This window comes from Gobius niger (genome assembly GCF_951799975.1).
Source record: "Gobius niger genome assembly, chromosome: 15".
Classification (NCBI taxonomy): Eukaryota; Metazoa; Chordata; class Actinopteri; order Gobiiformes; family Gobiidae; genus Gobius; species Gobius niger.
In genome coordinates, this window is record NC_136866.1 from 3,374,765 (window position 1) to 3,397,126 (window position 22,362).

At 42.4% G+C, this 22,362-nt stretch overlaps 1 protein-coding gene across 6 annotated transcripts in view; it reads right to left on the reverse strand.

Annotated features, from left to right (window-relative positions):
• The window catches only part of cdc42bpab (CDC42 binding protein kinase alpha (DMPK-like) b), a 136,691-nt gene that overhangs the window by 81,336 nt on the left and 32,993 nt on the right, over positions 1-22,362 (reverse strand). For all 6 annotated transcript variants that reach the window (XM_079571777.1, XM_079571774.1, XM_079571773.1 and 3 more), the window contains exon 2: positions 8,944-9,035. In XM_079571777.1, the coding sequence (XP_079427903.1) occupies positions 8,944-9,035 (92 nt within the window). The remainder of the gene's footprint in view (positions 1-8,943; positions 9,036-22,362) is intronic.

A 22,362-nucleotide genomic window follows, 5' to 3' on the forward strand; every position in this document is an offset into this window, starting at 1 on the left:
TGTAGTTGAACACTTCACGTAACCATATTTAAATAGGGAAAACGTGGAAGAGCTTGGTAGCTTCTATCTTGACCTGTTTTGGAGCTATAGAGGAGAGAGGGAGAGGCTAAATGCTAACGCCGTCTGTGCTGTGTTTACGTGACTGAAGGCACGGGGGAAGATCAGACAGGTCCTAAAGAACTCGTCAAAGCTAAGGTAAGAACATATCTCAGTATGTAAAAACGGTGGCCTGTTCCTTTAATAAATCCTCTCCGTAGTCCCTGTGGGGGTGATACAAGTGTTTATGGGATGATTGGAGGGTCTTTCATCTCCCCCTGGTGTCTCTGGCCAGAAAACCATGTTTGCAACTCGACTGCCACCGGGCCGGAGCCACCAATACACACTGATGGAATCACGAAGAAGAAGCTAACATGCTGAGGGGCAAAGCTAACTGCGGGCTAGCGTCACTTTAAACAGTATTTACAGCTTTCCTGTCAGCGTAGTATTTACTCTCCAAGACAATTAATAAGTTATAAAATCGAAACTTGCTACGGCACCTGCAGTTGCGCTTACGGCCTCTAGGGGCAAGAGTTACTTAGTCCTGCTTTAAGTCATCTAAATATCTGCAGCCTTCGTCCACCATCAAGACTGCAGATCCGATTCAGTTGTACCGTCTTTTTAAAGCTTTCATTACAAGCGCACATCTGTTTGTGTCCTCCTACTTTGATCGAGTGCATCCGCGCATAATCATAAAAAAAATATGACTTCCTCCTCTCCGTCTGAGCGTCTGTCATCGGCGCAGTCGCGATCGCTAACAGGTTATTTACGCCGCAGCGGGGAATACAGCAGCCGAGCGGTCGGATGGCAAACGCAACACAGGCAGGGCAACGTGAGTGATGGCTGTTTTGGTAAGGCCTCATGAAAATTTATAAGGGTTATGATTGCACAGAGCCGTTCAAGGGTGTATTTCACCAAACTGAGCGTGGTGGAGATACAGGGTCAAAGACGGCAGGAGGGGGGGGGGGGGCTATAGGGTCCGACAGGAGGATGGCGTGGAAGAAATGCGGTCTCGGAACTCTCCTCTCAAAAGTTGACGCTTCTGAATGCGTTTAAAACTACACAGTGAACCAAATCGTGAAGTGATGACGCTTTGCCGTACAAAAGAGAGCTTTAAAACGAGGATGCAGCTGGCGGGAAACTTGCAAAGACTGAGGTCGACTCGATGAGCCGGCGAAGGCCAGTAAAGAGATGAGGATCATTGCAGAGTTCGTCAAAATGGGAAAGTCATTGTGGTTTTCTGCTCCGTCATGTCTATCGCCCTGTCCTGTGCAGACGTTCACAAAATAGCAAAGACTGCAATTGTTCAGGATGTAAAATAGTACTAATAGTTTAAGCTTCAGTCTTCGCTCAAATGGAAAAAATGTTGAAATTAAACGCTTATCAGAGAAACTTTTTCAAAACTCGCCTAAGCAGCCGTAACATAGCACAGTCCTCCTTAAGGAAACTTATTCTCTCCATTTGATCAATCAATTCTTCATCCAGGTTGGCAGGATATTAAGCTATATAAGTATAAGTTATATGGTGTTGGTGAAGTAGGGCTGGACGATATATCAATATTTAAGATATATCGATTTATTTATTCATTTCATTTATTTCAGGCAATGGCACAGAAAGTACAGTAGGCCTATACAGTGTGTAAACATGATGATCCATTTCTACCTGAAAGGGAGGGATTTTTAAGGGAGATATGGAATTAGATCATGTCATATGTAAGGGATAATGTATAGAACGCTGGTCATTATCGGGAAAATAAGCACCGACAGGCCGAACCGGTCTTGTTTCGCCCTGAAGGTGCTTATTTTCCAGATAATGACCAGCGTTCTCTACATTATCCCACTTATTATTCGGCCATTTGCCAACTGAACACACACAACATAAACTTCGTACACTTTTATGAAGGTTGAAAGGTTTATTTAATGACTTCCGCGACAAATAGTTCCCAAAAGTTTGCGCGTTGCTCGGCAACGTTTGGCTAGGCTAGAAGCAGCAAGGCTAGCAGCTAGCCTAGCTACTTAGCTGAAGGCGCAGTTGGAGGAACGGTGGTGAATCTCTGGGTAAGTTGAAAGTCAGACTCACGCTAACTTCACGAGCGATTCCCCGACTTCTCTCTCAGTGACGGGACAGATAGTGTCGCTACTACGTACGCGCGGAGTGATATGAAAGCACCAACTCCGTTGCCATTGGCAGCGTCATTATTTTTCTCAGAGGTCCTTTATCAGATAATAATGACCGGTAGAACGTTGGGAAATCCCATTCAAATCATCCACGTTTTCCCTATTTAAATATGGTTACGTGAAGTGTTCCACTACAAAGTATAATTACACACAATTAAACAATGTGGATTTTCTAAGCGGATAAAAGGGGGAACTATATTGTAAGGCGTAATAATACCAGGAGTAGTTCGAAATCGTCTGAAACTGTCTGTGGATTTTAATAGTTTTACTAGAAATTTGAAAATGTACATTTTAGATCATCAGTCGTGTCAGCATTAATGAATGTACTGTAAACTATAGAGATTGTTTAGTTTTTTTGTGTGTACACTTTTAGGAAAAGCATAGAACGTATTTTATACAGTGATTTTATTGTAGATTGGATTTATAGATTGTAATTGTAATGCTTTATGTTCACACCAGTCCAGGGACTGCGGATGGAAAACTAAATCTGGTACAAACCATCTCCTCTTGTAAAGACTAATGGTTCTGTACATTGTCCCCGTTTCAGTAAATAATGATAATAATAATAAATCCGCGCAGTAATCTTCACTTTACTGTGCGGATGCCAAACTACTCCTGGTATTATTACGCCTTACAATATAGTTCCCCCTTTTATCCGCTTAGAAAATCCACATTGTTTAATTTTGTGTAATTATACTTTGTAGTGGAACACTTCACGTAACCATATTTAAATAGGGAAAACGTGGAAGAGCTTGGTAGCTTCTATCTTGACCTGTTTTGGAGCTATAGAGGAGAGAGGGAGAGGCTAAATGCTAACGCCGTCTGCGCTGTGTTTACGTGACTGAAGGCACAGGTGAAGATCAGACAGGTCCTAAAGAACTCGTCAAAGCTAAGGTAAGAACATATCTCAGTATGTAAAAACGGTGGCCTGTTCCTTTAACACATCATTTCACAGCTCTCACTTTGCGGAAAAAAATATCGGGATATATACATCGTATATCTTTATTAACTAAATGTATCGGGATATGGCTTTTTCTCCATATCGCCCATCCCTAGGTGGTGAGGGCACCAAAGGAAGCCCCTCCAGGACACAGGTCGACTCTTGCCCCCTGCAGTCTTATGAAGCCGCTGCAAAGACCTGCCAAAGCACTGTGCTACTGGCTTCCATGTGACGTACCATCCTGCGCAATACTGCAAGAATGCGTTTTATTATTTTATGTAGGGGCCGTGAAAACTGTTACTTCCTGCCTTTCATTTGAGGCAACTTTATTAGCATCACGCTGCAAAAACCAGGAAGATATTTTATGCTCCGGCGCAGATCCCACATCGTAATGGGATTTGAGCTGTATGTCCGGATGAGACGCCGGCCCATTAGGCCCCGTCGGAGTGACTGTAAACATTATAGACATTCAGCTGCAGCCGGGGCCGCACAGGAACACATGAACGCTCTTGTATCAGGTGCGTAAGTGCTGCTATGGGAAGAGCGCTGGGGCCTCTGAAGCTGCGTCTGTGAAATCCATACGGGCTCACAGCTGGCCCAGTAAAAGACCACTGGAATGTGACCACGAGTTAGCACCGAAACAGGGGTCGCTCCACTTCTAGTACAGGCCTCTCTCGAAGGCAAGGTAAGGTCTCAGAAGCAAGTCATGCACAGTCAAGTTATGCAGAGTCATTTAAGCTCCGGCAGTACAGAGCTGGAAGCGTCTCGAAGGTTAGAAAATACTTAATATAAAGAAATAACATCTCACTGCCTTACACATATATAAAAAGTGTTATTATTAGTCCCACAGTTGAGATGATGTAGTGACACGCATGGCTCTACTCCACCCCAACCCCTCATTACCATAAGTGTTCATCAAGCAATACACACACAATCAATCATAGGAGAGACTAACTGATGGGGCGTAGCTTGACAGATGCTTTAATAAGGACAGATAAATATAGCTCCTGATGATGCCCTCCAAAATTGTGAGAAATTATCTGTAGCAAAACGTCGTGTCCAGATCTAATCAAGCCGCTCCTCAAACTGGAAGCTTTATCTAACGTATGTGCCTTAATACATACGGATCAATGCTGTTGATCAACCTAAGGCTTTATAAGGCGCAAGGTCTATAGATAGTTACATTGTCCATCCACCCATTTTCTTCCACTTTTCCGGGTCGTGGGGGCAGCTGTTGGAGCCGCCCAAATCTCATTGCACCAGCCCCTTATGGCTCCTCCTGCAGGTGGTGGGTCCACAGAAGGACGGCCTCATGATTAACCAGGCCTGTTGGTCTCTCATAAGGGGCTTCTGAACCACTCTTTGTCTGACCCGTCACCCAGGACCTGTTTGCCATGGGAGACCCTACCAGGGGCACGACAATAGAGCTCCAGGATCTTTCAGGTGCTCAAACCCCTCCACCACATTAAGGTGGCGGTTCCAGGAGGGGTAGTTACATTGTGACAGGGTAATATGTAGAATCTGTATTGCTTTGATAATAATGCAGTCTAACTAGTCACTAATCTGCATTTATTTACTCTATCCATATGAAATAAAAACTGCCACAAAGTTCAGAACGACAAATTAAAGTGGAGTTTTGTTTACATATAGTGTGTACTGTTCTGTATTAAATCAACCAGGGACCTTCTACATGTGAAGCACAAGCACTAACCACTGCGCCATCGTGCCTGTATCAACTGTAATGTAATAAATTATGTAAAAAAAATAAAAATCATGTTCAGGCAACTACATAAAATGGACAAAAACATGTTTACCCTAACTAAAAATGTCAAGGTTCAGACGTGATTAAGCTATACTTTATTTATACTTTATTAATCCCCTGTAGGTAAATGATTAGTCGTAATTTGAAAGAACTTCAGGCGATGTGAATAATATGGCAACCTGTGGCCCGAATCCCGAACCTATAAATCATTTTCATTTACAACACTTAAAGGGCAGTAACTATAGCGACGCACTGTAAACATGAAAGCAGCAAGCCGTGCTTCAGACAGTGCGAGAACGTGAACCTATAGGGCTGTGCAATTAGTCGAAATTCGATTACGATTTCGATTACAACAGTAAACGATTACAAAGTTAGCATAATCGCAAAAAATCTATTATAATTTTATTTTATTTTTTTAATTTTCCACTTTTTTTGCGTTATTTCAGGCCGCTGGGATAATTTTCCCTTCGCTTTGCACGTGCCACGGCTCATGCTTTTGTCTGACATAAACATCAGGCCGCGCTGCTCAGTTCAGGTGTGAGGGCCGGCCAGCAGGGGGCAGGTGTGAAACAGAGACCTCTCTTTAATCAAGGCAAACTTGAAATCGTTTGTACTTTTTATGACTGTCCAGAAAACATAAAATATCATCATAGTGTTTTGATTCATAAATAAATAAAAGATAGACTTTTTTTTAAAGGCAACAAATAATCGTTTGAATAATCGTGATTTCAATTATGACAAAAATACTCGTGATTATTATTTTTTCAATAATCGAGCAGCCCTACGTGAACCTGTTGTCGCTTTGTTGATATTTCTTGCAAAAATAGCAAAATGGCCCTAAGCCCCCTCCCTCCATCTGACCTTCAAACACTGCCTATTGCCTTTAAAAGTCATTGTTAGATAGACTAGAATATGATTCATTTTTCAAATCATTATGAAATGAAACGATCTGGCTCCGGGCTCCTCCTCACGTGCGTTTACGCCTCGTCCGTCTTCATCCATCTAACCTTCTGTCCTTCAAATCCCTCCCCACTTGAATCGTCTGAAGGATTCCAGGACTTGTTTGTACAAAAATCTGAAACTATTTGAGTCGTAATTTTGCGCAAGGCCCGACACGATCATTTTCTCGAAAGCTCAGAGAGAGAAAAATAAAAGTCCGGGTTGCGCAGAAAAGACGTGCGATGTTACGCAATCGTTTTCGGTGAGCAGAACAATACCTGTCGCTCCGGCATTCCCCAGCCCTGACATCACCAAACTGAAACTTAGCGTCAGGACGAAGTAGGGCTTTCCCCCCCGGAGGCACGCAAAAAAAATCTATATGAACTCCAACCGCTGCCACAATGGACTCTCCCGCTCACATTTCAGCTTCTTTCTTGCGTCGCAGGAGAGGCGAAGAGCGGCGAGACAGACTTAATAACTTTTTTTTGTTGGAAGCGGCAAGTGGAGTCTTGCTCCCGGGCAGAGCGATGCGACGCAGTGCTGCTGGAATGCGGCACAAAGTCACCGGCGAATACAAGCGACAGTACTGCGATTTATAGGCAGAGAATGAAGCCTCGGAGGGGGACATAAAAATACTATTCATATTTTCCAAAGAGCACAGAGGGCAGGTCGTTTTCTTTTCCGACTCATCACACTGTAGCATCCAATTGAGTTAAAAAACGCAATTACAAAGCTAATATACATCCTCTGTGATCAACATAGTGCCATCGCTCTTTGTGCAAAACGATTATCCCTGCGTGTTTACACCTCTGCAAACATATTTGGAAAATTTGCATGCACCTCACTGCAAAAAGAATATCAAGCATTGGCTTAATTGACTTGAATTGAGAAAATGTATCTTGTTTTGAGCGGTTTTCACTCATTTAGACACTTTTCCTGAAGTTTCCTTTGCTTGTTTGAGGACATTTCAGACCAGTTCTAGGGTAAATCTCGCTTGAAATCAGAAAGTAAAATTGCCAATGAGATAAGACCAATTTTCTTACCCCATTGGCAAAGAAAATGACCTGAAATAAGAACGAAATGAGTCAGAAACATCTCAGAACAAGTGAAATAATCTGGGACAAATGCCCAAGAGTTTCTTAACTAGTCAAAACAACTAAAATTTGGATTATTATGCTCAAATTGAGATGTTTATACTGATCTAGTCAAGTCGACAAATAAATATTTCAGTGTTTTCTCACATGTTGATGCTCCGAGATGTGTTTAAAATGTGCGGCGTGAACTGAATCTTTATTTCGCATCACAAATGTAGTCGTAAGTGCAACACCTGTCATAAAAATATCACAGCCAGATAGGATTTCCTCAAATAAATCAACAGACTTGTGGTACATGTTCCTTAAAGGGGCTAGATCAATGGGCGCTGGCTGCTCTGCTTTATGACCACGACCCTGGGGGCCGCCATTGCTGTAGGCCCCCATTGAAAAGCATTGGAGTTTAGGCACCTTAAAAACAACTTTAACGCCTGGTTTCTATTTTTTCTTTTAGACTAGGCTAGATTTTCCTCCTGAGATAACGCTGAGTTAGTCACAATATATGAAACCAGGCTGGTTTTCGTAAAAGAATGTTTGAAATCTCGTACTTAATGAGGGACTGTTAGCATTGGAGCAGCGCGAGCTACACGTCACGCAAGGGCCGAGTCTACGGTGAAAATCCCGCCCTTATGCCCTTTTTAGGAACATGCTTCGTCAGAGCTGGGGAGGAGGAGTCTGTAAATCCTCCATGAATTGCCCCACGGCCGTGGTCATTATGGTAAACGGGGAGGAGTGAGCAGGAGACGTCCATTATTTTTACAGTCTATGGGCTAGATGCAAGTTAGTCATTTTATGCTCACTACTGCCACCTCAGGTCTTATGCGTAACTGCAGCTTCTATATTATAATGTGACGGCACTTCGGACCCGAATGAACACCTTTCTGAGTGACAGGGCAGGATTTTAGAGGCAGTTGTGGTGAACAGGTCTGAGCTCATTCTACACGTTAGGACATGGCTGGAACATGTAGGGGGAGGAAATACTTCGCTTTAACATAGGCTGTGTCCGAATGTCCACACTATCCCCTATATAGTGACTCTATAGTGGTCACATGTTGTAGGGGTGTCCGAATGTCCAGAGAGAAAAGTAGTCCACTCGAAATTTCCCACAATGCATCTGGAAAAGTAGTGAGCATCGATGGTCACTAAACGGGTCAATATAGACCAGAATGCACAGGGAGAGTCGGAGAAGAGCCTGACAGAGACGGGTCTTTGAACTAAACACGACTGAAGTAAATCAGCTGTTTCAGTCGAGTGTTTGTGTTTCTCAGGAATAAACGACCTAAATATAAACGGTTACGGTGAAAAGATGCTAACGTTAGCTGCTAACCTTTAGCTTGAGCTGTTAAATGACCGATAGCTTCCTCTCGAATAATCCAAGCCATTCATGAAAATCCATGTGAAGTAAAAGCGTGTCTGACTCGTATTTATCCATAAATATTCCACTGTCTCTGAGTTTGGTCTTTATCACAGAAATACTTTATTCCCGGAGTTTAGTGACTTTTAGCAGATGTCGTCACTCAATCTGCTGGTGAACTTTTTTTTGTGTGCTTTTTTTGTGATGACAGTAACGCCTGTAAAAGTGCCAAAACAGTCGTTCTGTTTCATAAAATAAACGTTTGTAACAATAAATAAATTCAGATTAAAAAATAAAACATACTTGTGTCCGAATCGCCAACAGAATCAGTGACTATACAGTCGACTATATAGTGCGGCCTATGTAGTGAATGAGGGGTCAGGGACTAGTGTGGACATTCGGATACAGCCATATTTAAACTCCTTACAGTCCCTTTAAGGAGGTTGCCATTTTGATTTAAATATCAGACAACGTTTGCATTTGTTTCCCACCAAATTCTTAAAAACTTCCTTGGGCTTTGGGCCGATAGAAAAGTAAAAACGAAGCGCTCCTGGTTAACCGCATGAGAAAAAGGATGAAAAAGAGCGAATAGGGGAAGTCCAAATCGCAGGCGTTGGCTGTGTAAAAACCAGAAGGTGCCGTACCTCTCCGAAGGCTCCTCGTCCAATCACCTTCAGGATCTCAAAGTCCTCCTTGTGAAGCCGCATCTGCTTCACTTTGGACGTGAACGGTTTGGCTGCGGGAGAGAAGAAACACGGGGTAAGTTCACATCAAGTGAGTAAGATTGTGCATTAAAAACAAAAAACATCACATCATCCACCGGAGCACATCAGAAACACAGCCGGACACCTTGTTGGTAATTCAACACAAACATGACACTATCATATTACGGCGCACACCCACGGGGAGACATATTATTTATTTAGATTCGGTGAAAGCAGTCTGCTGTGTTATAAGCACCACTTCCCCCCCTTAAATGATCTAAGCGGAGGAACAACAAAAGCAACAGGCTCGTCTCCGGGTTTGGAGTCGTTTAAGGGGGCTTCAATGCTCGTCCCGTGTCACCTGGAGTCCCTTAACATTCATAAGCGGCTGCCCGGAGCTTATCACATGCTCCCACTGACCACCTGGGCCTCGGATCACATGACACCGGACGCAGCCATGTTGGATGATAAAGCTGCCTATTGTTTTGACTGCGCTTATGGCTCTCAGATGTAAAAAAAGAAAAGAAAAAGGAGGCGAGGGTCACGATGTTCACTCACAAAGCTCAACAAGGAGATTTCATCGGCGGCATTTCCCCCGTTTGTACAGAGCTATTCAAGCACTTCCTGGTTTACGTGATCCCAGCAGGCCCATTGGCTCGAGGTTTGCCAAGGTCGGCCTATTGGTGACACTGAAAGGCTTTGAGACTGATAAGCTGTGAGAGCAGAGAGCGTCTTTATCAGGCCCCTAAAACTCGTCCTCCGGAGCCTGTTGTGGATGTTTTAGGTCGATATCGAGATGCAAGAAGAGCCTGGCATCGAGTCCTGACAAGAATCAAGAAATATGTCCACACTTCTTTCCCGCTTGAGAATTACGACTTGCGACATCAGAGCATTCCGGGTGATTAAACTCGTAAACAAAACGGCTAATGCTACAACAGCTAGCTCATACAGTGCTAACGTTTTATAAAGATTTCTCCAAACCAGATCGAATAAAACATGCGAGATAACGTCATGCTGACCAAAAGTAACGTTCACTTCACAGATGCTGTGGTTTTGCTACAGTTTTAAAGGAACAGGCCACCGTTTTTACATACTGAGATATGTTCTTACCTTAGCTTTGACGAGTTCTTTAGGACCTGTCTGATCTTCACCCGTGCCTTCAGTCACGTAAACACAGCGCAGACGGCGTTAGCATTTAGCCTCTCCCTCTCTCCTCTATAGCTCCAAAACAGGTCAAGATAGAAGCTACCAAGCTCTTCCACGTTTTCCCTATTTAAATATGGTTACGTGAAGTGTTCCACTACAAAGTATAATTACACAAAATTAAACAATGTGGATTTTCTAAGCGGATAAAAGGGGGAACTATATTGTAAGGCGTAATAATACCAGGAGTAGTTCGGAATCCGCGCAATAATCTTCACTTTACTGTGCGGATGCCAAATTACTCCTGGTATTATTACGCCTTACAATATAGTTCCCACTTTTATCCGCTTAGAAAATCCACATTGTTTAATTTTGTGTCATTATACTTTGTAGTGGAACACTTCACGTAACCATATTTAAATAGGGAAAACGTGGAAGAGCTTGGTAGCTTCTATCTTGACCTGTTTTGGAGCTATAGAGGAGAGAGGGAGAGGCTAAATGCTAACGCCGTCTGCGCTGTGTTTACGTGACTGAAGATCAGACAGGTCCTAAAGAACTCGTCAAAGCTAAGGTAAGAACATATCTCAGTATGTAAAAACGGTGGCCTGTTCCTTTAACATTAGCGGCGCTGCTCCACCGGGGGCCGCCATTACTGTCTTCATCTCGTATACAAGATGTTTCCAAGTTGTAATTACCAGTTCGAGCGGCGTTCCAAGGCATTTTTTCAAGTGGGAAATTTACCAGTTATGAGTTGCCTGGAATGCAGCATAACTAACTTAACCATTGCATCATTCAGTAAAGGAGCAAGAGGAGCGATGAAATGACATAAGGCTGATGTTCAGGAGTTAGAATGAGATGATTTGGACATGAGGAGGAGGGAGCGTAACTGTGGGTACAAGCCAAAGAAGCTGGAGCTGCTAGACGGGAGGTAAACCAAAGAGGAGCCTTATGGAGGTAGTGATGGTGAAAAGCAAAGGGACATGAGTATGCAGGGGACGGGGTTACATTTCCCTACAATAGAACAACATTGAGATTTGCATACTATTCCAAGGATAAACGTATCAAGGACTTACGGCGAGTGATTGACACAGTGCGAGATGACCTATATTAGAGCCATACAACATACTTGGCCACTGCATTCAGTCAGCCTTTGCCAAACTTGTCTGGGTTTGTGGGAGCTGACCACCTGCCAGGCTAACGCTAAGCTCGTGTGAAATCCCACTTTGGCCGTGCGTCGCGCTGAACTCCTTTGGCTGCCAGGTTTTTATACAGTCTTCAGTGGAAAACGGAGCGAGAGAGAAAGCAGGAAATGCCTGTAGGAACATGTGCCAATCACAGCTCAGTGTCTGTGTCCATCACTTCAACAGCGACGGCGGCTAAAACTACTACTACAGCAGATCAAATACAACAAATAAATCTCAAAATCAAAGTATTTACACTCAAGTAGAAAAACAACTTGCATGGTTATGTTAAAAAACTGCTAACATTTAATTGCATAGGACTTTATTGTTGATATTGCAATACTAGCCAATGCAACAATATCTCAAAGACTCAAGTATCTTAATCACACATTTTACATTTTCTTGCAAACAGTAAAATCTTTTACAATGCAAAAAGTAATTAGCTAGATCAGTATAAACGTCTCAATTTGAGCATAATAATCCAAATTTTAGTTGTTTTGACTAGTTAAGATGTTGTTGGGCGTTTGTTCTAGATTATTTCACTTGTTCTGAGATGTTTCTGACTCGTTTCGATACATTTCGTCCTTATTTCAGGTCATTTTCTTTGCCAATGGGGAAAGAAAATTGGTCTTATCTCATTGGCAGTTTTACTTTCTTATTTCAAGCGAGATTTACCCTAGAACTGGTCTGAAATGTCCTCAAACAAGCAAAGTAAACTTCAGGAAAAGTGTCTAAATTAGCGAAAAACGCTCAAAACAAGACACATTTCCTCAATTCAAGTCATTTAAGACAAGGCTTGATATTTACTTTTTGCAGTGTACAAAATGCCGGGCCAAAAGCAGCGTGGTGACCTGGGAAGACCCCAGATCCAGGATGGGAACAATGCGGCAGAGCGGCCTCCAGTGTAAACAGTTGGTTGGCTGAGCAAATTTAATTTAATGCTCAGCACATCCCGAACGCTAAAATATGATCCACATGTCACTCCAACGGGCAGAGATCTGTCCCTAAAACAGAGAAACACGTCCCAAACAAGAACTCTCAATCAAACCACTGGTTTATCAGACACGCCACAGATGTAGCAGTGTTTGCTTAGGAACTGTGGAGCTCGTGCCGCTCTTACTGTAACTCTGACTTTATCCTGAAATGACACACAGCCGACTGCAGTTCATTGAACTCAGAGCAAACATATCCTGATCTGTCAGCGTGACATCTTTTAATAACAGTTTTCTGTAACATATTGAAAAGTACAAGAGCCTTCCAGACAAATACTTGCTTCTCAAGGATAAACACATGCTTCAAGAATCAAATAGAACGTATGGGCCACTGTATGTAAAACAGAGGTGCTCACACTTTTACAGCAAAGTCCGAAAAGGTCCGGAGATGGATTATATTATGAAGGGCATGCAGGCAGAGCTAGGTTTGATCAGGGTTATTAATTGCACCTGAAACATTTGGAAAGTAACCTCTTCAATAAATGTAATATATATAATGTATATCATTACTAAATAACTGGAGACATTTTCAACTTGATAAATGAAGTATTTGTGACATAATTTTACAGATGTTTTTTAATGAAGAATGGTCATATTCCCCTGCTCTCATTATGGTGAGTGACAGGAGCTCCATGGTAACGCTCAGGGGCGGAGCTTCAGACTTTTGACCAAGTCAGCTCTTTTGGCTCTCATCTATTAACAAACTACTCTTTGAAGGACAGAAACAGAGTATATTATGTGACATTATGGCTCTTTCTGCCTCCTCTTCATGAGCTCCTTCTGGAGTAACATTGAGAGACATGCAGAAAGATCACACGCTGCTTCTGCTACACTAGAGAGGAAAGAGCATTAATCATTTTCACTCACCAAATCACATACAACTGCTCAGTTAATGTACAAAGCTAAAAATAAGCAACGACCTCTAAAAATTCAGCAGTTGATTTCTGAAAGAGAAGGAAAATATAATTTAAGGGGCTTGGATCACTTTAAAATTGCCCCGGATATCCAGTTGTGGTCCTAAAATATGGAATAAATGACACGTAGACCTCAAACCATGTCCAAATATCAGACAGTTTAAATATCAATACAAAGAGTGGATATTCTCTAAGTATCGGAAGAAAATCTCAGACTTTTCATGTTCAGCTGTTGTAAACCTGATGTTGATTTGTAGGTAGTTTTCACACTGTATATGACAACTTGGTTTAGATCACAGAGCTCAGATTATTGTTTTAAGGAAGCCTAAAAAGTAAATAGAACAAGAGACTGACAGTACTTAAAAGGGGTGGGACTAAATAATTGTTTACTTCCCCCCACTCCTTTCCGGACAGCATCATTAAAATGTAGGTAAAACAAAATTGTTTGTACTAAAGACCTAAATGTATTGAGCTGCACATCTGATATTGAGCTCACGACTGCCTCGATCATGGCAGGTTGTGTTTTGAGTTCGTATGAGTTCGAGTTTTTATGTTTTGTTTATGGTCCGAATAAAATCTTACAATCTTAAATCTTACAATCTCAATCATTTTACCTGCCGAGCATTTCATCTGATGGTGATTTGAGACCAAGATGAATGGCTATCCCAGGACTGCAGCACCAACAAACTCCACCAGACCAAACAAATCCATGTTATGCTAATAGCTTAGCAAATTAGGCGCCCCCATCATTTGAATCTATTGATACCTTTCATTCAGGCCAGCCATGTCAATACATTTCCACTCAATAAAACCCTAATTAATAGGATGCGCTGACTACAGGCGCTGGCACTGGGCCACATGAACCAATCCATACATGTGGCCGCGCTAAATGCTAAACTTAAATCAGAATAAAGTTGAATTAGATTTTATCTGTATTGCTTCAAGTTTCGGTTGAAGTGGACCGTCCTTATCACGATGTCTCTGCTTTGGGGCTGGATATCAAAGCTAAGCAAAGACAACAAGGTAAATCTACAACAGAGCATTTTTATTATGTCAAAATGTCGAAGCTCCATACATTCATAGTCACTTGCCATGTGTGTATTGTTTTTTCTAGCTTGCTCACATGATCACATCCACACTTTGCCAGCATATTGTTTGGCAGTAGATGGAGGGGAACGGTCGGGCCGAGGGCTGAGCGGGAGAAAACAGTGATTAGAGGCTGCGCTGAGTCAGGAGCACGGCTAAACCCAGCAGCACACGAGAAATGCCTTTCATGTGTGATCCAGCGGCCCACAACAAAGAAGTCACACAAACACTACGACTGCAGCTACAGCGGCCGACACGAGGCTGCGACTGGAGGAGCGTCTGTAGCTCCGGACCACAAGCGAAGCCGCCTTTTTATGAATGCAAGAAGAAGAGTCACCGGCTGCGGCTCGAGTGGCAGGTGCACGGTTCCTCAACGGGGGAACGGTTTTTAGTTTGCAAAATAAAACGCTATTTAAAAAAGAACACCTCCATGCCATCGAGGTGGGCTGTGGCCATTCATCTTCTATCCTGTCTTGTAATTCATGTGGAATGTGATAGTGTGAAGAGCCGTGTTTTGGAAACCCGCGTCGGTTTGCTCGACAACGAAAAGACTCAAAGGGAACGGAGAGTCCTTGGTGCGCACAGTCAGGTTTACACAAGGATCAAAGTGTGTGTTTTTCCGATGGCAGCGGCGGTGGACGACGACACTCTGCACGGCCCTTGAAAAATACCTGAAAGTTTGATCGCAGCTACACTTAAACATGGCAACAGTCGCCAAGACAAGCCGCACAAAGGAAACCTCTGACCTCTGTCCGATGCTGGGCGCTAGTGCAGGGCTGCCCAAACGGTTTTCTTGGGACAGAATTGAAACAATAGTGCGTTGAAAGCCAAGCACTGTTCTGCTTGAAAGAGTTTATGTGAAATTAGATTTATGTCGAAAACATCTTTTTATTGCGTTATTAAAGAGGCTATTTCGATCCTCCTACTCACTCATACTCAGTGCATAAATTCAGAACAACAAATGGAAAGCCTTACGGATCAATGAGTTATTTTGCTATAATCTGGTGCAGTGTTCTCTAGTCTCAATGAGCTTTATGTTCCTTAAAGGGACAATACTGAGTTTAGAAATGTTAAAATTATGTATTTTCCTCCCCCTTCATGTTCCAGCCATGTCCTAATGTGTAGAATGAGCCCAGACCTGTTCACCACTAGGGGTGTAACGGTTCACGGGGATGTATTGAACCGTTTCGGTTCGGCCTGTTCGGTTCGGTCCACTTACGTACCGTTTCGGTTTATTATTTTCATTAAATAACGTAAATTTATTATTAGCGTCATATTAAGTGCCGCGGAGCAAAGTTCCTACTCGAGTTTCCGCACGGACGCTCTTGAGTGACGTACATTGAAGCTGCATGAGCAGCAGAGAGAAACGGCATCACGGCAACAGCAAAGTTGTTGCCGACATTGTTCCACGGAGATCGGGTTTGCAGCAGCAACACATCAAACATGTTAACGCATTTAAAACGGCATCATCCGAGTGTGAAAACCACGTCTACTGAAGAAAAGCAGCCTCGTGCAAACACCGCTAACGTCGGCATCAAACAACCCCTGTCCAGTAGTTCGGATCAGGCTAAAGCATCACACATGGTACAGGTGTTTTCATCGCTACGGATTTGCACCATATTCAGTTGTTGAAGGCGCTGGCTTTAAATATTTGATTAAAAGTCTTGAGTCTCGCTACAATATCCCATCACGTCCGCACTTCAGCCAAAAAGTTATACCAGCACTTCATGAAAAAGCTCAAACTGATGTGGTCAACAAGCTATGAGTGGCTCACTGTATCACTTACTTACAGTATTTACATTTTTATTTTAAATGTTACAAAATGTGTATTTCATTCTAAGAGTGCAATTTATTTAAAATATCACCCAAATGAGTCGCTTTTATTTATTTTATGCAAGAATTCTATTGTGTATTGGCAGCTTTTCAAAAGAAACATTTTGTTAGTTCTTTATTTGTACCGAAAATTAACCGAACCGAGCCCTCCAAAACTGTGAACCGAATACAATTTCAGCGTCTCGTTACACCCCTGGTCACCACAACTGCCTCTAAAATCCTGCACCGTCACTCAAAAAGGTGTTGATTCGGTCTGAAGTGCCGTCATGCACAAGCTTAATATAGAAGCTGCAGTTACACGTATGACCTGAGGTGGCAGTAGTGAGTATAAAATGGCTAACTTCCATCTCCTTTAAATAAAGACTTAAGTAAATAACATATTGGTGTTGCTTGTGATCTCAAAGACACTAAATGATCTTGATCAACATCACTAAGAATTTCGATCCGTGGCCGGTTGTCCTTCATTTACGATTTTGAACTCTCAAACATGAAAGCAGCCTCGCAGGAAAAGCGGACACGTCACAATTACAACAATTACGGCTGATCGTGGTGTCTGGAAAAGAGAGTTGGGAAGTGGCAAAACTGGAAATTCGCGTGTGCCGTTTCCTAATCCGCAGCGACAGACTTGTTCAGCCCAAAATGCCAGGTTCACGTCAGACTCGTCCTGCTCCATACCGAGTCCAAGTCAGATGGAGGCATGTTTTCTGTGAACATGGGTAACTCCACGCGAGCGCACTCACTTAGCAACCAAAGCCACAAAATGATACGGTGTGACCGAGACTCGGCCTGGTTTATAACACGCCACGCTACGTCCTTAGGGTGTGTTCGTGAGAATTTATCCACATGGAACCTTTCTAGGAAGTCCTTGTTTCAAATTAAATCACTATTAGCCAGAATAGCTCCGTGCAGGCCGGAGAGAGGTCTGTGTGGGCCTCGTGCCAGATGACACACCCGCAAACCTCTGCCAAACGGTCACCTGACACACGCAGACTAATGCCTTTCCCAAGTCAAACAGCAAACGCGTGTGAAGCCCAGCCACGGAAATGTGGAAATATCACAGCTTGATTTGAGTAAATACAAAGAGGAGGAAATTTATGGTGACTTGAACTGTCAGGTATTTAACAGCTGGGAATGGATAGTGAAGCTCTACACTGCAAAAAGTAATTAACTAGACTAGTATAAACATCTCAATTTGAGCATAATAATCAATTTTTGTTGTTGTTTTGACTGGTTAAGAAGTTGTTGGGCATTTGACCTGGATTATTTCACTTGTTCTGAGATGTTTCTGACTCGTTTCGATACATTTCGTCCTTATTTCAGGTCATTTTCTTTGCCAATGGGGAAAGAAAATTGGTCTTATCTCATTGGCAATTTTACTTTCTTATTTCAAGCGAGATTTACCCTAGAACTGGTCTGAAATGTCCTCAAACAAGCAAAGTAAACTTGGTCCGATCAGGAAAAGTGTCTGAATGAGTGAAAACCGCTCAAAACAAGAAACATTTCCTCAATTCAGGTCATTTAAGCCAATGCTTGATATTTACTTTTTGTAGTGTAATAATCGAAATCGTAATCGAACAGCCCTAACTGACACCAAACTAAAAGCCACCGAATTAAGTTGTGCTAGAAAAGCCCCAACTGAAATGTACTATACAACCTTTTTTCTTCAAAATACTTTCATCTTTTCCAGCCAGCAAACCCTCTCCTCTCGCCCCATCCAACTTCATGTCCTTTTTTTTTACTACATCCATAAATCTTCTGGACTTCCTCCTGGCCCCCTGCCTGGTGGCCGGTCATATTATCAGCATCCTGCTACACATATTGCTCATCTGTACATTTCATAAAAGCATTAAGCCAATGCTTGATATTGACTTTTTGCAGTGTATCCACAGGCAATATTGTGATCAATCCCCCTGTTTTTCAAGGAGCTATGGTAGGTAAGCTAGGTAAAAATGCTGACCTATAATAATAATAATAATATAATAATGATACGCTAGTCTCATTTACTTTTGAGCACCCGAATGATCCTGGAGCTCAGTTGTCGGGGGCTTTGTGCCCCAGTAGGGTCTTCCAGGGCAAACAGGTCCTATAGGTGACGGGTCAGACAAAGAGCGGTTCAGAAGCTCCTTATGAGAGACCAACAGGCCCGGTTAGAACCAGGAGGCCGTCCTTCTGTGGACCCACCACCTGCAGGAGCAATGTGATTTGGGCAACTCCAACAGCTGCCCCCACGACCCGGCAATCGACAAGTGGAAGAAAATGGATGGATGGATGGACTAGCGCTTATCTAGTAGGACGTGCCAGACTATTCTCCTGTTTATTATAAACTGTTGTAAACACTGTCCTCCGATTAAATGTCAAACATAAAGAGAGCAAAGTGTGTTTGGTTGGCCGGGCTAGCGCTTTTCCAGATGGTCAAAGTCGTCGTACACTATTGTTTCACACCATACTTGGTGATGGTGAGATACCCAAGTGGCCACAGCTGGTTAGACTGATGGAAGCGAGGCTGCCAATCTGCACCATCACCCATGTCCAACCACCACTCACTCACACAACATTCACCCACGCTTCCTGGTGTTTTCCAGCTGTCGCCCATTCAGTGCCAACCAGGCCCTATTCTGCTCAGCTTCCAGGATCTGACGTGGACAGGCAGAGCAAAGGCAGTTGGGCCTAGAACCTCTGGAGAAAGATGGAGAACTGAATCAAAACCACAAAATGCAAGTAGAAAGGGGTGGGACTAAATAAGGTCACACTTCAACCCACTCCTTTTTGAACAATTGCTGGTATCCATTACTTGTATTATCATTGTTTTTAAATTGTTTGAAATAAACTAAACTAAAAAAAATGAAACCAGTTATCTGAGTAGAAACCGTTCTATTCTGATAAGTTGTTTTCTGTCCTTATTCAAACTGATATGAACATTGGTCTATGAAATCTGTGACTTATTCCTCCTCACTTTTGTATAGTTTTGACTTCGCTTGAAAACGCCGGGTCAAAACATGACATTGAACATCACAAAAACTTCTCAAACTGCAAACTTCAAAGTCATTGCATCTCACGTTTCACTACATCCTCCGTGAAACCGTAATAAACCATATTTGCACGAGCTGAGGAAATGTGGAGAAAATCAAGAGAGTAAAAGAAAGAAAAAAAAATCCCCGAAAGGCATCTCTTCCTCGAGCCCGTGTCAGCGCTCAGCCCAGTTACAGTAAGCGTCCAGCCCACCATAACGCCGCGTCCAACCCCCCGTCCCCCCCCCCCCCCCCGATCCCAGCGCGGGACGGTCGGAGCCCACATCTGGAAGCCATAACGGGGAGATTTTACAACCGCAGTGAGGTAACGACGCAAAAATGCCGCTTGTGAGAGAAAGCGAGGGAGCGCGAGGAGACTTTCCAGGAGCCGACATGAAGAGGAAGAGCTCGCCGGGGCAAACGGGGGGAGGAAGGAGGGGAGGAGCAGAGCCGGCGACGGGGGCTGAGCTGAACTGGGAATGGCCCTTGGTTTTCCCTCTGACCGTGGCGGGACGGCTGCAGGAGGAGGACTTATCGCACCTCATAAGCGGGACACAGTTTTCCTACACTATGTAAACGCGGTCATGAAAAGGAGCAAAAATGAGCGTCACCCGATATGACCTGAGGCTGAGTGAATATCAGAGGTTTTGAACGAGGGGATGAAATAACTGCACTGCAAAAAGTATTTAACTAGATCAGTATAAACATCTCAATTTGAGCATAATAATCAAAATTTTAGTTGTTTTGACTAGGTAAGAAGTTGTTGGGCATTTGTCCTGGATTATTTCACTTGTTCTGAGACGTTTCTGACTCGTTTCTAGGGCTGTGCAATTAATCGAAATTCGATTACGATTTCGATTACAACAGTAAACGATTACAAAATGAGCATAATCGCAAAAAATCGATTATAATTTCTTTTTTTCAATTTTTGAATTTGTGGATTTTTGTCACTTTTTTGATGGATTTTTGTCTTTTTTTATGGATTTTTGTCACTTTTTTTGATGGATTTTTGTCTTTTTTGATGGATTTTTGTCACTTTTTTTGATGGATTTTTGTCTTTTTTTATGGATTTTTGTCACTTTTTTTGATGGATTTTTGTCACTTTTTTTAAGGATTTTTGTCACTTTTTTTGATGGATTTTTGTCTTTTTTTATGGATTTTTGTCACTTTTTTTGATGGATTTTTGTCTTTTTTCTGCTGGATTTTTGTCATTTTTTTTTATGGATTTTTGTCATTTTTTTTGATGGATTTTTGTCTTTTTTCTGCTGGATTTTTGTCACTTTTTTGCAGGATTTTTGTCTTTTTTTTTGCTGGATTTTTGTTACTTTTTTGCTGGATTTTTGCCACTTTTTTGATGTTTTTTTTTAAAGGCAACAAATAATCGTTTGAATAATCGTGATTTCAATTATGACAAAAATAATCGTGATTATTATTTTTTCAATAATCGAGCAGCCCTACTCGTTTCAATACAATTCGTCCTTATTTCAGGTCATTTTCTTTGCCAATGGGGAAAGAAAATCGGTCTTATCTCATTGGCAATTTTACTTTCTTATTTCAAGCGAGATTTACCCTAGAACTGGTCTGAAATGTCCTCAAACAAGCAAAGGAAACTTGGTCCGATCAGGAAAAGTGTCTAAATGAGTGAAAAACGCTCAAAACAAGATATATTTCCTCAATTCAAGCCATTTAAGACAATGCTTGATCTTTACTTTTGGCAGTGTGACCGGAGCAAGTAGAAGTTGAGGAGATTGTACTTTCACTATTCATGTCACTGAGGACTTTGGACATACCAGTTTGATTACATCTTACTTTATATCTCATCGTGGGGCCAACATTTAAAGGAACAGGCCACCGTTTTCCCACACTGAGATATGTTTTTAACTGAGCTTAGACGAGTTGATCCGCACCTGTCTGGTCTTTGTGCGTGCCCTCAGTCACGCAAAACGACCAAAGATGTTGTCAGCATGTGGCCTCTCCCAGTATATTCCTATAGCTCCAAACAGGGGTGAAGTTAGAAGCTACCACGCTCTTCCACGGACACAAAGACCAGACTGGTGCGGATCAACTCGTCTAAGCTCAGGGAAGAACATGTGTCTCAGTGTGGAAATATGGTGGCCTGTTCCTTTAAGCTGATTGACTCAATAGTGAGCAGCGTAACGGCTGCAAAACACAAATCGGTAACCACACAATTTGTATAATGATTTAATACTTTTGTCTTGAGAGAACATATGGTCTAAATGGTCTAATGGGCTGAAACAACTAATCAATTAATCGACAACTAATCGATTACTAAAATAGTTGTCAACTATTCCAGTAATCGATTAATCGTTTTCTAGTAAACACAGATTAAAGTAGCGCAAAAAAGACATGACAATTATGTATTTTGGATGAAAACCTACTTTGTTTTTAAAGTGAGGGTCTGCAGTGTTTTGTACATCGTAAATTTCATAAATATCTGTCTTTGTCTCGGCCAATCAGAAGCAGAATTAGCACAAAGAGCCTCCTACGAATGTTTACTTTAAAGGAATAGGCCACCGTTTTTACATACTAAGATATGCTCTTACCTCACTTTAGTCGAGTTAATATATCCCCGTCTGGTCTTTGTCCGTGCGCTCTGCCAGGCAAACGGAGCACATACGCAGCCTCTCCCACATGTCACATAGCTCCAAAAAAGCTCACGATAGAAGCTACCAAGCTCTTCCACGTGTTCCCTATTTAAATAAAGTTACGTGAAGTGTTTTCATGCGAAGTATATTTACACAGAAATGTAGCATGTCGATTTTATAAGCAGATAAAAAGGGGGACTATATTGTGAGGCGTCATGATACGAGGAGTAAAACGTCCGCGCAGTAACTCCTAAAGACTTCCCCGCTCACTTCCGTCAATAACCTTTAGGAGTTACTGCGCGGACGTTGTGCTCCTCGTATCATTACGCCTCACAATATAGTTCCCCTTTTTATTTGCTTATAAAATCGACATGTTACATTTCTGTGTAAATATACTTCGCATGAAAACACTTCACGTAACTTTATTTAAATAGGGAACACGTGGAAGAGCTTGGTAGCTTCTATCGTGAGCTTTTTTGGAGCTATAGGACATGTGGGAGAGGCTGCGTATGTGCTCCGTTTGCGTGACAGAGCGCACGGACAAAGACCAGACGGGGATATATTAACACGTCTAAAGTGAGGTAAGAACATATCTC